The sequence below is a fragment of the Somniosus microcephalus genome, chromosome 22 (assembly GCF_052327205.1).
Source record: "Somniosus microcephalus isolate GS21.2 chromosome 22, FLI_Smic_1.0, whole genome shotgun sequence".
Classification (NCBI taxonomy): domain Eukaryota; kingdom Metazoa; phylum Chordata; class Chondrichthyes; order Squaliformes; family Somniosidae; genus Somniosus; species Somniosus microcephalus.
The window spans coordinates 48,735,248-48,755,190 of record NC_141008.1 but is presented as its reverse complement, the minus strand read 5'-3'; the positions used below and the strand labels follow the sequence as shown (position 1 = coordinate 48,755,190).

The following is a 19,943-nucleotide window of genomic DNA, read 5'->3' as shown; positions in this document are numbered from 1 at the left end:
CTGAGGGAGCACCGCACTATCGGAGGGGCTGTACTGAGGGAGCGCCGCACTGTCGGAGGGGCAGTACGGAGGGAGCACCGCACTGTCTGAGGGGCAGTACTGAGGGAGCACTGCACTCTCGGAATGGCAGTACTGAGGGAGTGCCACACTGTCGGAGGTGCAGTACTGAGGGAGCGCTGCCCTGTTTCAGGGTCTGAACTGAGGGAGCGCTGCACTGTCGGAGGGGCAGTAATGAGGGAGTGCCGCACTGTCGGAGGGGCAGTACTGAGGGAGCACCGCACTGTTGGAGGGGCAGTACTGAGGGAGTGCCGCACTGTCGGAGGGGCAGTACTGAGGGAGTGCCGCACTGTTGGAGGGGTAGTACTGAGGGAGCGCTACACTGAGGGTCCGTATTGAGGGCGCGCTGCACTGTCGGAGGTGCCGTTTTTCAGAATAGACGTTAAATCAAGGTTCCGTCCGCCCTTTCGGTTGGGCGGAAAAGTTCCCACGGCACTATTTCGAAGAAGAGCAGGGTATTTATCCCTGTGTCCTGGCCAATATTTATTCCTTAACTAACATCACTAAAAACAGATTATCTCATCATCATCACGTTGCTGATTGTGGGATCTTGCCAGGCACAAATTGGCTGCTCCGTTTCCTACAACAGTGACTACAATTCAAAAAAACAAGGACTTCATTGACTGTGAAGCAGTTTGTGATACCGTGAAAGCGGCTATTGTGGTAAACCACTGTTATACCTGCCTGTGGGTGTGTTTGTATTCCACTGTGTACATGTCTGTACATGCCTCGGCTGACTCCTCCCACGAGTCCAGGTATAAAGGTGACTGCTCCACAGTCCCTCTGTATTCTGGACTGGTCGACCACTCGAGGCACACCTTCATTCTCTTGTTAATAAAAGCCTGTTAGTTACTCGCTTAACCTCAGTCTTTTGAGTAATTGATAGCGCATCAATTTTATTAACAAGATTTTTTATAATGGAGAAGATCCTCACACCAGCATGCCTGGACTTAGACCATCGGGAGGCGGACGCATCCACCAAGTTTGCTCACTGGCTTAAGTGCTTTGAAAAATTCCTGATCGCCTCCGCTGCAACGGTCAAATCGGATGAGGACAAACTGGATGTTCTGATCTCCAAAGTGAACCACCGAGCGTACTCGGTCATCCAGGACGCGACCTCGTACACGGCTGCTCTCAAGCTCCTCAAGGACCAGTACACGTGCCCAGTGAACGAGGTGTACGCCAGGCACCTCCTGGGGAGTTGTAAACAACAACCTGGGGAATCGACCGAGGAATACCTTCAGGCACTGTCTGTGCTTGGCCGGGCCTGTGGTTCACAGAATCACAGAATCACAGAAACCCCACAGTGCAGATAGAGGCCATTTCGGCCCATCGAGCCTGCACCGACACATATCCCACCCGATTCCCGGAACCCCTACACCAACACATATCCCACCCTATCCCTGTAACCCCACGTATTTAATCCCCCTAACACTAAGGGTCAATTTATCATAGCCAATCAACCTAACCCGCACATCTTTGGACTGTGGGAGGAAACCGGAGCACCCGGAGAAAACCCACGCAAACACGGGGAGAATGTGCAAACTCCACACAGACAGTCACCCGAGGCCGGATTCGAACCCAGGTCCCTGGCGCTGTGAGGCAACAGTGCTAACCACTATGCCACCGTGCTGCCCTGGTTGTAAGGATGTAAAGGCTGCCATGTACACAGAGGAACTTATCTTTTGTGGCGGGCCACAGGTCCAATTACACCCGACAGCGACTGTTGGAGCAGAGTGACCTTGACCTCAACAAGGCCTCTGAACTCGCACTATCATTGGACGCAGCCTACCGGGGCATGGATGCCTACTCCTCTGCACCGTGGACGCCGCGGGGAACGACAGCCTGGGACACGGTAGGATCGTCTCATAGCGCTGTGCCACCCCAGCCACATCCCAGCAATGGCCCAACTACCGCAGCAGTGTTCCAAGGCCAGAAATGCTACTTCTGTGGCCAGGCCAAACACCCCAGAGCGCGCTGCCCGGCGAAAAATGCGATCTGCTCGGGCTGCGGGAAGAAGGGACACTACGCCAGCATCTGCAGGGCCAAAGCCACCCCGAACCCCAGCAGCGCCGCGTGCGGGCTGCCATCTTGGGCCTCCACAGCCATGTGCGAACCACCGGAACAGCAGCCATTTTGGATGCCTCCAGCCACATGGGGATCATGGACGCCGCCATCTTGGACACCAGCCGGGACGCAGCAGGCCCCCAACACCGCCTCATCTGATACCCGCAGCGACACACCGACCCCTACGCTGGCCTCCGTTACGCTGGACCAAGCGAGACCGCACCAACTGGCCCGGTCCACAATGGACATTAAGGTAAATGGTCACGAAACAACCTGCCTTTTTGACTCTGGGAGCACGGAGAGCTTCATCCACCCCGACACGGTGCGGCGTTGCTCTCTCCCAGTCCTGCCTGCGCACCAGCGGATTTCTATGGCCTCCGAGTCCCAGTCGGCGGACATTGGCGGCTACTGCATGGTGACACTCTTAGTAGACGGGACTGTGTACGATAATTTTAAACTTCTGGTCCTGCCCCACCTCTGCGCTGCCGTTCTACTGGGGTTAGATTTTCAGTGCCACCTTAAGAGTGTTACGATGGCGTACGGTGGACCCCTCCCCCCACTCACAGTCCGCAGCCAGCAGCTTCCAAATTGCCTGCCGCGCACCAGGTGCAACCTCTCCACACTCAGAGTCACCCCCCCCCCCACTGTTTGCTAACCTCACCCCCGACTGTAAGCCCATCGCCACAAAGAGCAGGCGATACAGTGCCGGGGACAGGGTTTTCATTAAAACTGAAGTGGAGCGGCTCCTGAAGGAGGGGATTATTGAGGGCAGCACCAGCCCCTGGCGAGCCCAGGTTGTGGTCGTTAAGACCGGCGAGAAGCAGCGCCTGGTCATCGACTACAGCCAGACTATAAATCGCTACACCCTGCTGGACGCTTACCCACTCCCCTGCATAGCTGATATGGTCAACCAGATCGCGCAGTACCGCGTCTTCTCGACCATTGACCTGAAATCAGCGTACCACCAGCTCCCTATCCGCCCTGAGGACCGCCAGTATACTGCCTTTGAGGCAAACGGCCGCCTCTACCACTTCCTTAGGGTTCCATTTGGCGTCACCAACGGGGTCTCCGTCTTCCAAAGGGAGATGGACCGGATGGTCGATCAAAATGCATTGCAGGCCACTTTCTCATATCTGGACAATGTGACCATCTGCGGCCATGACTTGCAGGACCATGCCGCAAACCTCGAAAAATTCCTCTGCACCGCCCAACTCCTGAACCTGACGTATAACAAGGAGAAGTGCATATTCCGCACAACCCGCCTCGCCATCCTTGGCTGTGTTGTGGAACACAGAGTCATCGGTCCTGACCCCGACCGGATGCGTCCCCTTATGGAACTCCCACTGCCCCACTGCCTCAAGGCCCTGAAGAGGTGCCTAGGGTTTTTCTCCTATTACGCCCAGTGGGTCCCCTACTATGCGGACAAGGCCCGTCCGCTGATCAAGTCCACCTCTTTTCCCTTGATGGCAGAGGCCCGCTTAGCCTTCCACCGTATCAAGGAAGACATTGCCAAAGCCACCATGCACGCAGTGGACGAATCCATCCCCTTCCAGGTGGAAAGCGACGTGTCCGACTTTGCCCTAGCCGCTACCCTTAATCAGGCGGGGAGACCCGTGGCCTTCTTTTCGCGAACCCTCCAGGGCCCAGAGACCAGACACTCCGCTGTTGAGAAGGAGGCCCAGGCTATTGTGGAGGCTGTGCGTCATTGGAGGCACTACCTGGCCGGAAAACGATTTACCCTGCTCACTGACCAGCGTTCAGTTGCTTTTATGTTTAACAACAAGCAGAGGGGCAAAATCAAAAACGACAAGATCTTGAGGAGGAGAATCGAACTTTCCACCTACAACTACGAGATCTTGTACCGGCCCGGGAAGCTCAATGAACCCCCGGATGCTCTATCGCGTGGCACCTGCACCAGCGCGCAGATCGATAGACTACGGGCCCTCCACAATGACCTCTGCCACCCGGGGGTCACCAGGTTCTTCCACTTCATCAAGGCCCGCAACCTGCCTTACTCCATTGAGGAGGTCAGGACCATGACCAGGAACTGCCAAGTCTGCGCTGAGTGCAAACCGCACTTTTATAGACCAGACAGGGCTCACCTGATAAAAGCCACTCGCCCCTTCGAGTGCCTGAGCGTTGATTTTAAAGGGCCTCTCCCCTCCTCCGACCGCAATGTGTACTTCCTCAACATTATTGATGAGTACTCCCGTTTTCCGTTCGCCATCCCCTGCCAGGACATGACCAGTGCCACGGTCATTAAATGTCTGAACGACCTCTTCACCCTGTTCGGTTTCCCCAGCTATATCCATAGCGACCGGGGCTCATCGTTTATGAGCGACGAACTCCGTCAGTACCTGCTCGCTAGGGGTATTACCACAAGCAGGACCACCAGTTACAACCCCCGGGGGAACGGACAGGCGGAAAGAGAGAATGCGACAGTTTGGAAGGCCGCCCTGCTAGCCTTAAAGTCTAGGGGCCTTCCGACCTCCCGCTGGCAGGATGTGCTCCCCGATGCGCTCCACTCTATTCGGTCACTGCTCTGCACTGCCACTAACGCCACCCCTCATGAGAAAATGTTTGTCTTCCCAAGGAAGTCCACATCGGGGACATCGCTACCGCCATGGCTGACGTCCCCAGGGCCGGTCCTACTGAGAAGACACGTGAGGACCCATAAAATGGACCCCCTGGTCGAGAGGGTCGACCTCCTCCACGCCAACCCCCAGTATGCTTACATTGCGTACCCGGACGGGCGGGAGGACACAGTCTCCATACGAGACCTCGCACCCTCGGGGGCCCCAGTAACCCACTACCCACTACCACCCCCCCCACGATCCAATATCCAACCCCAGCAGACGGCATGCCTGGGCCCCGCGACCCGCTCGACACCCACGAGGACTACACACCAGTGCCCCAGCCTACGCGGGACTCGACGCCGGAAGCTTCACTACCCCTGCCGTCGCCACGTCGATCACAGCGGCAGACAAGACCTCAGAAGAGACTCCAATACACAAACTTTTAATACACTTCACCCCGCCGGACTCATTTTTAAACAAGGGGTGAATGTGGTAAACCACTGTTATACCTGCCTGTGGGTGTGTTTGTATTCCACTGTGTACATGTCTGTACATGCCTCGGCTGACTCCACCCACGAGTCCAGGTATAAAGGTGACTGCTCCACAGTCCCTCTGTATTCTGGACTGGTCGACCACTCGAGGCACACCTTCATTCTCTTGTTAATAAAAGCCTGTTAGTTACTCGCTTAACCTCAGTCTTTTGAGTAATTGATAGCGCATCAGCTATATAAAGTAAGTCTTTTCTTTCTTTCTGCCTCCTTACCTAAGGAAGGATACACTTGCCTTAGTGCAATGAAGGTTCACCAGACTGATTCCTGGGATGGGGGGATTGTCCTATGAGGAGAGATTGAGTAGACTAGGCCTATATTGGAGATTGCAGGGGCTCTGACACAAATTTTCAGAACCTCTCTGGCCACAGGGGATGTACCAGAGGACTGGAGAACAGCTAACGTAGTACCATTATTCAAGAAGGGTAGCAGGGATAAACCAGGGAATTACAGGCCAGTGAGCCTAACATCTGTGGTAGGGAAATTATTGGAAAAGATTCTGAGGGACAAAATTAGTCTCCACTTGGAGAGGCAAGGATTAATCGGGGATAGTCAGCATGGCTTTGTCAAGGGTAAATCATGTCTGACCAATCTGATTGAATTTTTCGAGGGGGTGACTAGGTGTGTGGATGAAGGAAATGCTGTGGATGTGGTATACATGGACTTCAGTAAGGCTTTTGACAAAGTCCCGCATAGGAGACTGGTCAAGAAGGTAAGAGTCCATGGGATCCAGGGTGCCTTGGCACGTTGGATCCTAAACTGGCTGAGTGGCAGGAGGCAGAGGGTGATGGTCGAAGGTTGCTTTTGTGACTGGAAGCCTGTGTCCAGTGGGGTACCTCAGGGATCGGTGCTGGGCCCCTTGCTGTTTGTGATCTACATAAATGATTTGGAGGAGAATGTAAAAGGTATGATCAGTAAGTTCGCAGATGACACGAAAATTGGTGGGGTGGTAAATTGCGAGGAGGAAAGCCTTAGGCTACAGGACGATATAAACGGGTTGGTCAGATGGGCGGAAAAGTGGCAAATGGAATTTAACCCTGAAAAGTGCGAGGTGATGCATTCTGGACGGACAAATAAGGCAAGGGAATACACAATGAGTGGTAGGACCCTAGGAAGTACAGAGGGTCAGAGGGACCTTGGTGTACATGTACATAGATCCCTGAAGGCAGCGGAACAGGTAGATAAGGTGGTTAAAAAGGCATATGGGATACTTGCCTTCATTAGCTGAGGCATAGAGTATAAGAGCAGGGAGGTTATGAAGGAGCTGTACAAAACGCTGGTAAGGCCACAGCTGGAGTACTGTGTGCAGTTCTAGTCGCCTCACTATAGGAAGGATGTGATTGCTTTGGAGGGGGTGCAGAGAAGATTCACCAGGATGTTACCTGGGATGGAGCGCCTCAGCTATGAAGAAAGACTGAACAGGCTGGGGTTGTTTTCCTTGGAGCAAAGAAGGCTGAGGGGGGACCTGATTGAGGTGTACAAAATGATGAGGGGCATAGATAGGGTAGATAAAGAGGAACTTTTCCCCTTAGTAGGGGGGTCAATAACAAGGGGGCATAGATTCAAGGTAAGGGGCAGGAGGTTTAGAGGGGATTTGAGGAGGAACTTTTTCACCCAGAGGGTGGTTGGAGTCTGGAACTCACTGCCTAAAAGGGTGGTAGAGGAAGGAACCCTCACAACATTCAAGAAGCATTTGGATGAGCACTTGAAATGCCATTGCATATAAGGCTATGGACCAAATGCTGGAAAATGGGATTAGATTGGACAGGGCTTGATGGACGGCACAGACACGATGGGCCGAAGGGCCTCTTTCTGTGCTGTATTACTCTGACTCTATGACTCTATATTCTCTGGAATTTAGACGAATGAGAGGTGATCTCAATGAAACATTCAAAATTCTTACAGGGCTTGACAGGGTAGATGCAGGGAGGATGTTTCCCCTGGCTGGGGAGTCTAGAACCAGGGGTCACTGTCTCAGAATAAGGGGTCGGCCATTTAGGACTGAGATGAGGAGAAATTTCTTAACTCAGAGGGAGGTGAATCTTTGGAATTCTCTACCCCAGAGGGCCGTGGAGGCTCAGTTGTTGAGTATATTCAAGGCTGAGATCGATAGATTTTTGGACTCTACGGGAATCGAGGGATATGGGGATCGGGCGGGAAAGTGTAGTTGAGGTCGATGATCAGCCATGATCTTATTGAATGGCGGAGCAGGCTCGAGGGGCCGAATGGCCGACTCCTGCTCCTAATTCTTATGGTCTTATTTCTTTTTTCTTTTTCTTTCTTTCTTCACCAGGATTGGAGCGATGAGATTGCGAATTGCTGATGAGGTTTTTCTGACTACAGCCCTCTTAAAGCCAAAGTCCCCCGAGCAGCCTGATTAACGGAGGCTGCTCAGAGGAGCCTCGTGAGTGGACTGGTGTTTATTGACCCCCCCGCACAACCTGCATAACGGGAGCGGTAACGTAGAGGTTGTGTCACTGGGCTAATAATCCAGAGACCTGGACTAATGATCACAGCAATAAAATCACACTATACCAGGGTTAAGCAGGAAAGAACCGCTAATGGGTCCAAACTGAAAATTAAGAAACCAGGGGACCCGGACAGTGCAACCACGACTGTCAACATGTACGATAACGGAACAATATTGGTGCAAGGCAACCTCGACGACTTTGAAACGGCCTTCAAGACACTGAAAGAAATAATTGAGAGGGGAAGGAACAGCCCCAGAGTGGCTAACAGGGGAAAAGCGACTCGCACTCCCCCCACCATTGACAACTCACCAGGAGTAAATCAGCCTGGTCAGGAGGTGAACGAGCCACACAGTTCTAACCAGACACTCACCCCGGGGCCCCACAGCCACATGGTACAGCTGACCAACCCCAGCGTAATTACCAGGGAGGAAGCCACACATACTCCCCCTACCACTTCCAGCTCACCAAGAGAAGAGCAGCCTAGCCAGGAAGTGAGTGAGCCCTCCAGCGCCGATCGGACACACACCCCGGGATCACACAGCCAGATACAACTAAAGGATAAATTTAACCAGTTGGAGACAGAGCTGGTTAAACTTAGAGAGGAGGTCCTTAAACTGAAACATGAACAAAAGCAAGAGAGGGAGAGACACAGGAGAGAGCTGAATCTACTTGGGAATCAGATGAAAGAGCTGCAGAAAAACAAAGAGAGCCATAGAGGAGAGATAGCACCATTAGACCAGCAGCCAGAGGCTAGAGATAAGACAATACAGAGCCCGATTGAACAGCTGCACTCCCACACTGAACAACAGCAGCAGACACACAATACAAGGGGTGCCACACAGACCGACCAGCATACTGAAGCTCAGTCTTCCCCCACCACTGTGGAACCACAAGCGAGCCGCTCACAAGAGGAGCGCACACACCAGACACGACCACCCCAGTCCAACACACACCCTATGAGTCCAGGCGAAAGCCACCAGACAGTAAACACCAACAAGGCTGACATCGTAATACTCATAGACTCAAATGGGAAATTTCTATGGGAGAAAAAGCTCTTCCCTAGACATATAGTAAAAAAGATCCGGTGCCCAACAACAGACAGAGCCCTGGAATGGCTGACCAAAACCCGATTAGGCTCCCCCCAACACATAATAATACACACTGGCACAAATGACCTAAAGGCCCAGCAGAAAGGGGTAGCAACATCGCTCAGAGCAGTGATTGAGAAGGCAAGCAATACATTCCCAAACACTAGAATCACTGTTTCCACAATATTGCCGAGAACAGACTTTAACAACAAAACAATTCGTGAGATAAATGCCAGCATAGCAAGAGACTGAATTAAAACACAACGTGCACCTGGCCCAACACCCCACCCTCGATGTGGAATGTCTTCACGACCGCGTCCATATCCACAGGAAACGAATATCGATCTTTGCTAAAGCCCTGAAGGACGTCGCTTTTAACCAGGTCCATACCCAGACTCCAGGAGGACCCCCCCCGACCACCAGAGATCAGCGGGGTACATACCAGGACTACTACAGAGACCACCACCACACCAACCGGGACCAGAGAGGATCCCCATGCACAACAACAATATCAGACCTGCACCACTCCTGTCCTACAGGGGAACAGGACCGCCCCCAGCCAGACAGAGGGAGAGATGCACAGGGCGTACGCAATACCTCAGGCAGAGACAATCCATTAAGAGACACTAGGCAGACGTGCAGCAGCATCTACTTCCGCCTTATGGACCAGCAAATGAAAAAAAAAATTAAGGACTAATTACTAGAAAGAGTTGGAACCAAGTAGTATTAGCATTTATAGACAATTGAGATGATCTTTTTCCCCCCCATTTAGACACGACAAACACATATCATTCTTTAACCTATCATAGTAAAAGATCAAACTTAACATGAAATCCTTATATATTTCGACCTGGAATATCCAAGGTCTACGCTCTTCGGTGCTCGACGTGAAGAGTAGGACCCCAGAGTTCATAGATGAAACTAAAGATCTGGATATTATCATTTTACAGGAAACTTGGTATAGAGGAGAAGGACACACTGGCCGTCCCCAAGGGTACACAGAGCTGGTGGTCCCCTCCAATAAATTGCCAGGAGTAACCCAAGGCAGAGACTCTGGAGGCATACTGATTTGGTTTAAAACAGAGCTTAAGAATTGCATCAAATTTATAAAAAAGGGCGAAAACCACATGTGGCTCAAAATTGAGAGGGGGATTATATCTAACACTCAAGATGTTTTCATTTGCGCACTCTATATCCCCCCAATGGAATCCCCGTACTTTAAAGAGGACACCTTCTCCAACATTGAGAGGGAGATTATCCAATTCCAGGCCCAGGGGAACGTGTTGATCTGTGGTGACCTCAATTCAAGAACTGGCGAAGAACCAGACTTCACCAATAATCAGGGAAACAATTACATATTCGGGAATAACCACTTTGATATCCCTTCCCATCCATACAGGCATAACTGCGACAAACAGACAAATACTAACGGAAAACAGCTCCTGCAGCTCTGTCGAAGCCTGGGTCTGTACATTGTCAATGGTAGGTTCATGGGAGACCTCCTAGGAAGATCGACCTATTGCTCACCTCTTGGCTGTAGCACCGTAGACTATATGATTACGGATTTGGACCCATCCTCTTTCAGAGCATTCACAGTCAAATCACAAACAACACTGTCAGACCACAGTCAAATTACTATGTATCTTAAAAAGACAGAAACAACCAACACAGAAACACAACCCAGTAAGCTGTACAACACCAAAAAATCGTACAGATGGGCCAAAAACAGCATGGAAAAATACCAGAAAGCAATTAGCAATCAATCAACTCAAGCTCTCTTGGACACCTTTCTGGATAACATATACACGCACAATAAAGAAGGCGTAAACCGTGCAGTGAATAACCTAAATAATATTTTTGATAATTTGGCAACAAGGTCAAACTTGAAAGCTCGCAAGAACAAACCCAAAACAAAAAACTATGAAAAATGGTTTGACCCAGGTTGCCATAACATGAGGAAAAAACTTAGAAAAATATCAAACCAAAAACACAGACAGCCAGAAAACGAGGAATTACGCCTTACTTATTGTCAGACACTAACACAATACAGAAACACACTCAGAACCAAAAAAGAGCAGTATATTAAGAATACACTCAGCTCCATTGAGGAATCCATTGATTCCAATTGTTTCTGGGACAACTGGAACACATTACACAAAAAACAACACGACGAATTGGCCATTCAAAATGGAGACACATGGGAAAACCACTTTGAAAAATTATACCAGAAAAACACACTAAGGCCAGAGCAACACCAAATATGCAAAAAACTGGAAAAGCTCGAAATGGCCATAAAAGATAACCAAAACCCGCTAGACTCCATAATAACAGAAAAAGAACGATTTGAAAAACTCAAGGACCTGCGACCAGGAAAAGCTTGCGGTGCAGACGGCATACTAAGCGAGATGATTAAACACACAGACGATAAAATGAAACTGGCTATCCTAAAACTCTTCAACTTGGTTCTGAGTGTCGGTTACTTCCCTGATATCTGGAACAAAGGACTCATAACGCCCATATACAAAAGTGGGGACAAAGTCGACCCAAATAACTATCGAGGCATCTGTGTAAACAGTAACCTGGGGAAGGTATTCTGTAGTATCATAAACAAAAGACTTATAAACTTCCTTGAGGAGCACAATGTCTTGAGTAAAAGCCAAATTGGATTCCTACCAAACTATAGAACATCAGATCATATCTTCACCCTACAGACCCTAATTGACAAACATGTTCATCAAAACAAAAGCAAAATCTACGCATGCTTTATAGATTTCCAGAAGGCTTTCGATTCCATCTGGCACGACGGTCTATTCCTGAAACTTATCGAAAGCGGGGTAGGGGAAAAACATATGATGTAATTAAATCAATGTATACAAACAACAAATGTGCAGTTAAAATTGGAGACAAACAAACAAAATACTTCCCACAGGGGCGGGGGGTGATGCAGGGCTCGCCCATCTCACTGACACTCTTTAATATTTACATAAATGAATTGGCAAAACTACTCGAACAATCTACAGCACCCGGCCTCACCCTATATGAATCCAAGTTTAAATTCCTCCTCTATGCAGATGATCTGGTTCTGCTGTCACCAACTAAGGACCTGGATCTGCTGGAGTTGTTCTGCCAGACCTGGGCACTGACAATAAATCCCCAAAAAACCAAAGTCCTTGTGTTCCAGCAAAGATCCAGACATCAGGGACCCAAAATAAATTTCACACTAGGAACAACCAAAATTGAACAAACCACTAACTACACATACTTGGGCTTAAAAATCAGTTCTATGGGAAATTTTCATCTGGCTGTGAATGAACTGAAAGAAAAAGCAAGAAGGTCTTTCTATGCCATTAAAAAATCAATCCAAATAGAAATCCCAATTAGCATTTGGCTCAAAATTTTTAAATCAGTAATTAAACCAATTGCACTCTATGGCAGTGAGGCGTGGGGACCGCTAACACAACAAGAATTTGCAAAATGGGACAAACACCCAATTGAGATCCTACATGCAGAATTCTGTAAAAGTATCCTCCGGACTCAAAGGAAAACCGTAAACAATGCATGCAGGGCAGAACTAGGCCAATATCCATTAATAATCACTATCCAAAAAAGAGTCACCAAATTTTGGAAACACCTAAAAATGAGCAACTACACTGCTATTATTACGAAGCCCTGAAATGCCAAGAGAGGACCATAAAGAAGAATACCCTCAGTCAACTAGTCCTGGGACTCAGTGAAGTAACTACTAACACTACTAACAATAACCAGCCCCAGGACAGTGACAGCGTAACACAAAGAATTCGACCCAACACAATCGTCACTAAGCAAAAGGAAAAATATCTGTCATATTGGGCAGAAACAACAAAAACCCAAAACAAACTCAATTGCTACTTGGCCCTAAACAGACAATACAACATGGCTGATTACCTGACAATGGTAAAGGATAGCAAACTGAGAAAAACCTTGACAATGTACAGACTTAGTGAACATAGCCTGGCGATCGAAAAAGGTAGACACAGGCAGACCCGGCTACCAAGAGAGGACAGGATATGCTCTCACTGCAGTCAGGGAGTGGTGGAGACAGAGATGCACTTCCTCACAGCTTGTAGAAAATATCAGGGCATAAGGGAGAATTTCTACCCAAAATTCACAAAAATATGCCCGGAATTCAGAAATTTTAATGATGACCAAAAACTCCCATACCTACTAGGGGAAGAGAGAAATTGTGTAACCTTAGCGGCACACTATGTTACAGCTTGCCATAAACAGAGGGACAACCACTAAATAAAAGAGTATATACAAATTATATGAATGTATATTTATACACTCAGGGATATATCTGTTTATACACTGTATGGATAGATCTGTATTTTTGTGTTTAACCATGAATGTTTTTCGATGCTTTGGCAACATAAGATGTACCTTGTCATCATGCCAATAAAGCGATTTGAATTGAATTGATATGAGTTAAAATCCCACCACAGCAGCTGGGGAATTTAAACTCAATTAATTAAATAAATCAGGAATAAAAAGCTAGTATCAGTAAAGATGACCATGAAGCTACTGGATTGTTGTAAAAACCCATCTAGTTCACTAATGTCCTTCAGGGAAGGAAATCTGCCGTCCTTACCCAGTTTGGCCTGTATGTGACTCCAGACCCACAGCAAAAGGGAATTGGATAAATAATTGAAGGGAAAAATTTGCAGGGCTATGGGGAAAGAGCAGGAGAGTGGGACTAATTGGAGAGCTCTTTCAAAGAGCCGGCAAGGCAAGATGGGCCGAATGGCTTCCTTCTGTGCTGTGTCATTCTATGGTGAGCCAGTAACAAACTGTCTTTTTTGCTGTAAGCTTTCCCTATTCCTCTCCTGTCGGCCTTCCGTCCTCTACCACACCCTCGCTACCAGCCCCTCCCTCCCCCACCCTCACTACCAGCCCCTCCCCTCCAACCCTCACTACCAGCCCCCCTCCCCTACCCCACTCTCGCTACCAGCCCCTCCCCTCCCCTCACTACCAGCCCCTACCCTCGCTACCAGCCCCACTCCCCTCCTCTACCCCACCCTCGCTACCAGCCCCTCCCCTCCCCTCCCCCACTCTCACTACCAGCCCCTCCCCCACCCTCGCTACCAGCCCCTCCCTGTTGTGTATGTACCTTTAAGAGAATAACTGGTCTCAGACTGCAGTACCGGCAGTGACCACCCCTGTATAAAAGGCGCTAGTGAGCCTCTGTTGTTTTCAGTTTCACTATTGACTTCCATCAGTAAAGACTTGTTTTGTTCAACTCCTGCTGTCCGTGTCTCAATCATTCACGGACGTAATACTGGCGACGAGCAGATACGAACCTACCTACAGCCTGCACCACCTCCTGGGATCCATTCCTACAGCGAAGTGAGCAGAGGTCGAGGCCAGAAAGAAAAGAAAGTAAGAGGTAGTAGAAACGGGCGTCGACCATGGGCATCCGCCCCTGTGTTTGCGGAGTTGAAGATTGCTGGAGAAGCTGTCGGAAGCGGGGCCTGGTTCCTGTCGACGATGCTTCAGCTAATCGGGCTGGTGGCAGGTAGTGCACTGATCCTTCCTGGGCTGCGGCGGTCGCGAATTCGAGCGGGTGGTTTGCAATGGGGCCGAGCAGCGTTGTCGGGAAGAAGAGAGAGAGAGGGTGGAGCACACAGGGCGCGGCCGGTGCTACGAAGCCGGGCTGCGTATAGACCCGCGAAGAGGGAGGCAAGAGTCCCACAGGGTTGTTCCACGACGGGAAAATAATTTTAAAAAAAATATTAAACGCGCAAGAAACCGTGAGGAGCTGCAGGTTGCAACGGGAATCGTGGAAAGCAGCGCTAACAACAGCGGGGAAGAAGGCAAAGTGCGGGAGGCGCCATCTTAAGTAGCGGGGAAGAAGGCAAAGCGCGGGAGGCGCCATTTTGTTAAATCGGGGAAGAAGGCAAAGCGCGGGAGGCGCCATTTTAGATTTGCAAGATGCCGAAGACTGGCTGTATCACTGCTTTTGATAATACAATAGAGGACTGGACCACGTATGTGGAAAGAGTCGAGGTATATTTCGAGGCAAACGAAATAGCGGTGGAGAAAAAGGCATCGATATTGCTAAACTTAATGGGCGCTAGAACGTACGGCCTATTGCGGGACCTGATTACTCCAGCCAAACCGAAGGCGAAGAGTTTTAACGAAATTGTTGCTGTCCTACAGGAACACCTAAACCCTGCACCGCTGTTGATAGCAGAAAGATTTAAATTCCACAGGAGAACTCAGCATAAAGATGAGAGCAATGCTGAGTACCTTACGGAACTACTCAAGCTATCAAAGCACTGCCAGTTCAGAGCAGGACTGGCAGATACCCTACGGGACAAATTTGTCTGTGGACTCCTGAGTGAAGGAACACAGAAGAAGTTACTCTCAGAGAAAGAGCTGACGCTAGATAAGGCTTTCAGCGTGGCAGTATCGTATGAAGCAGCAGCCAGGGGAGCTGCAGAAATTCAACAAAAACCACAGGAATACGGCACCCACGAAATGACACGGGGATTTGCAAAATGTTATCGCTGCGGCAGAACTAACCATGACCAGAAGGACTGCTGGTCCAAAGACAAAATATGCAGGCAATGCGGGAAGATGGGACACATTGCACGAGTTTGCAGGTCTGGGAAGAAGACCAGCGACAACAAAAAGGCTACTAAGGAACCGTACAAGAAAGCACAAAAGATGACAGACAGTAGTTCCGAAGACCAGATGAGCGATAGTGAATCCGGGAACAGGAGACTAAGCTGTCTCAAACTTCACAATGTAATCGCAAAAGGGGATCACCGAATCATTTGGGTCACCCTCATGATAGCAGGGTCCCAAGTTAAAATGGAATTGGATACAGGATGAGCGCTAACCGTCATGAATCGACGAGACTACGAGCAGCTATTTTCACACATACCCTTGAGAGAGACATCCATCGTCTTGACGACGTATACGGGGCAAAAAGTATACCCCAGAGGAAAACTAAGGGTGCCCGTCGAATACAACGGCAAGAAAATACGGAAATTGTATCTCTACATACTGCCAAATGGTGGACCACCGTTATTGGGACGGGAATGGATCAGGAAGATAAACTTAGGTTGGCACTCCATTCATACAATGACGGTGGACGGTAAAAAAGATGAAGACGTCACTCCTGGACGATTGTCAACAATCTTAGCTAATGCCAAAGAGGTATTTCAACAAGAACTGGGCACTCTTAAAGGCGTAACCGCCTCGATAAAAATAGAAGAGAATGCAGTTCCCAAGTTTTTCAAAGCAAGACCCGTACCATATGCAATTCGCCCAGCCGTCGAGGCAGAGCTGGAGAATCTGGAGAAGGCAGGTGTGTTGTCTAAGGTCGACTGGAGCGAGTGGGCGACACCCATCGTTCCTGTCATGAAGAAAACGTTAAGCAATAAGTCCGGGGAGCCAAGGAAGATTCGCATCTGTGGGGATTTCAAGGTGACGGTGAACCCAGTCCTTCACACAGTACAATATCCTCTTCCAAGGATAGAAGACATCTTCGCCTCACTGTCTGGAGTGAAGCGTTTTACAAAAATTGACCTAGCACAAGCATATTTGCAGATGAAGGTTGAAGAGTCCTCTAGGAAGTATCTCACGATAAACACTCACAAAGGTCTTTACCAGTATCATCGATTGGTATTCGGAGTAGCATCGGCTCCGGCGATATGGCAAAGAGCGATGGAACAAGTCCTGCAAGGGATTCCGGGGACTCAGTGTTACTTGGACGACATCCTTGTGACAGGTGAAGATGAGAGTGAACACCTTAACAACCTAGAACAGGTGCTCACTAGACTACGGGAACATGGGCTGCGAGCCAACCGCCCCAAGTGCGAATTTTTTAAGAAACAGATATCGTATTGTGGCCACGTGATTGATGAAGAGGGGTTACATAAGTCCCCTGACAAAATTGAAGCGGTTGTTAAAGCCCCAGCGCCTGAAAATGTGTCGCAACTGAGGTCATTCCTCGGATTGGTGAATTACTACCATAAGTTTTTGCCGAATTTGTCGACAATTCTGCACCCACTGAACGCCCTGCTACGAACGAGGGTAGCATGGAAATGGAGCGATGATTGTAAGCGGGCCTTTCAGAAGAGTAAGGACTTAATCACTTCAAGGGAAGTATTGGCTCACTACAACCCAGCACTGCCGATCAGACTGGCGTGTGATGCGTCTCCCTACGGCATTGGGGCGGTACTGTCACATAAATTCCTTGATGGTTTAGAGAGGCCGATAGCTTTTGCGTCACGCTCGTTAACTTCTGCCGAGCGTAACTGCGCCCAGATTGACAGAGAGGCCCTCAGCCTAGTGTGGGGGGTGAAGAAGTTCAATCACTACCTGCATGGTCAAAAATTTACTCTACTAACCGATCATCAACCTCTTGTCTCCATTTTCAACCCTCAGAAAGGCGTACCAATAATGACAGCACAACGGCTGCAGAGGTGGTCCCTTTTCCTAGGGGCACACCAATATGACATCGAGTACAAAGGAACTAAACAGCATGGAAATGCTGATGGATTGTCACGCCTACCGTTGCTGACGGTGGAAGAAGACCTTGCAGTGGATCCAATGGAGTTATTCCACTCGACCATAGTCGAATGTCTCCCTGTGACGAATGCAAACATAGAAAAGGAAACACGGAATGACCCGACACTATCACGGGTCTATGATTTAACGGTGAAGGGATGGCCAGCACATGGCGAACCACTGCTGCCAGCATTCTCGCCGAGAAGAGAACAGCTGTCAGTGTGCAGAGGAACCTTGATGTGTGGATCCAGAGTAGTAATTCCACCTAAGTTGACGGATAGAGTGCTCAATGAGCTTCATGAGGGTCATCTGGGTGGGGTAAAAATGAAGAACTTAGCCAGAGTGTTTGTGTGGTGGCCGGGAATCGATAGAGAAATCGAAGAGATGACCAAGAGCTGTGCAGGATGCCAGAAGGTCCAAAACGCCCCACCACAAGCTCCTCTGCATCCATGGGAGTGGCCCTCATCTCCACGGCAAAGGGTGCACATTGATTTTGCTGGTCCCTTCATGGACTCGATGTTTTTAATTGCGGTGGATGCACATTATAAGTGGCCAGAGGTAATAAAAATGTCCTCAACTACCACGGAAAAAACTATCACAGTTTTACGAACCATATTCGCCAGGAATGGGCTGCCTGAACAGATTTGCTCTGACAATGGACCACAGTTTGTGTCTGAAGAGTTCCGGAGGTTCTTAAAGAACAATGGTGTTAAGCATTACACATCTGCCCCATATCATCCAGCCACTAATGGATTGGCTGAGAGGTTTGTCCAAACATTCAAGAAGGCTATCAAGGCAATGTGTAATGAAGATATACCCCTACAACACAAGGTGGACAACTTCTTGTTTGCCTACCGGAATGCGACACATGCGGTTACCAACCAAACTCCAGCCATGATGTTCTTCAATCGAAGACTACGATGCCGCTTGGATTTGGTTAAGCCAAACGTCCGAAGAGATGTGGAGAACAGGCAGTTTCAGAATATGAATGAAAGACCGACCAGGAGTTTTAAGATAGGTCAACCAGTTTTGGCCCGGGACTACTGCACTGAGAAATGGCAGCCAGGAACGATTTGTACACGGCAAGGACCGCTCATGTATACCGTGGACGTTGGGGAGAGCATTGTAAGACGCCATGCTGACCAGATTCTAGAGTCACTGGAAAACATCAACTCCACACCACGATCTGATACACCTGGTAATGAAATCGACGTTCCAATTGCAGCTACCGCAGAACCGGTAATATTGGAAGCAGATGAACCAAACAACGACATTGATCCCGACTCAACATTGCCAGAAGAACCTGATACCCCAAAGAGGCGTTATCCAGACAGAATCAGGAAGCCTCCTCAAAGACTGAACTTATAATTGCTTAAACTTAACCAATGTATCTAGCAACCGTAATTGTGATTGTAATTAGTTATCATTTAGTTGTTAAATGAATGTTATGTACTGTTTATCTAAAAGGGGAGGAATTGTTGTGTATGTACCTTTAAGAGAATAACTGGTCTCAGACTGCAGTACCGGCAGTGACCACCCCTGTATAAAAGGCGCTAGTGAGCCTCTGTTGTTTTCAGTTTCACTATTGACTTCCATCAGTAAAGACTTGTTTTGTTCAACTCCTGCTGTCCGTGTCTCAATCATTCACGGACGTAATACTCCCCTCCCCCACTCTCACTACCAGCTCCTCCCCCCCCTCCCCCACCCTCGCTACCAGCCCCTCCCCTCCCCCACCCTCGCTACCAGCCCCTCCCCCACCATCACTACCAGCCTCTCCCCTCCCCTCCCCCACTCTCGCTACCAGCCCCTCCCCCACCCTCGCTACCAGCCCCTCCCCTCTCCTCCCCCACTCTCGCTACCAGCCCCTCCCCACCCTCGCTACCAGCCCCTCCCCTCCCCCACCCTCACTACCAGCCCCTCCCCCACCGTCGCTACCAGCCTCTCCCCTCCCCTCCCCCACTCTCACTACCAGCCCCTCCCCTCCCCTCCCCCACCCTCGCTACCAGCCCCTCCCCCACCCTCGCTACCAGCCTCTCCCCTCCCCTCCCCCACTCTTGCTACCAGCCCCTCCCCCCACCCTCACTACCAGCCCCTCCCCCACCCTCGCTACCAGCCCCCTCCCCTCCCCTCCCCCACCCTCGCTACCAGCCCCCTCCCCTCCCCTCACTACCAGCCCCTCCCCTCCCCCACCCTCACTACCAGCCCCCTCCCCTCCCCTTCCCCACCCTCACCACCAGCCCCTCCCCTCCCCCACCCTCACTACCAACCCCTCCCCTCCCCCACCCTCACTACCAGCCCTTCCCCTCCCCCACCCTCGCTACCAGCCCCTCCCCTCCCCTTCCCCACCCTCGCTACCAGCCCCTCCCCTCCCCACCCTCGCTACCAGCCCCTCCCCTCCCCTTCCCCACCCTCGCTACCAGCCCCCTCCCCTCCCCTCCCTCCCCCACCCTCGCTACCAGCCCCCTCCCCTCCCCCACCCTCCCCCACCCTCACTACCAGCCCCTCCCCTCCCCTTCCCCACCCTCGCTACCAGCCCCCTCCCCTCCCCTCCCCCACCCTCCCCCACCCTCGCTACCAGCC

General features: G+C 50.2%; 1 protein-coding gene across 1 annotated transcript in view; it reads left to right on the top strand.

The window, feature by feature from the left end:
* fam222ba (family with sequence similarity 222 member Ba) overlaps nucleotides 1-18,982 on the top strand; it is a 154,038-nt gene extending 135,056 nt beyond the window's left edge. Inside the window, exon 2 of the mRNA XM_085964674.1 lies at nucleotides 7,542-18,982. Within this exon, the coding sequence (XP_085820800.1) occupies nucleotides 15,693-18,731 (3,039 nt within the window). The 5' untranslated portion in view covers nucleotides 7,542-15,692 and the 3' untranslated portion in view covers nucleotides 18,732-18,982. The remainder of the gene's footprint in view (nucleotides 1-7,541) is intronic.
* The last annotated feature ends 961 nt before the right edge of the window (nucleotides 18,983-19,943 follow it).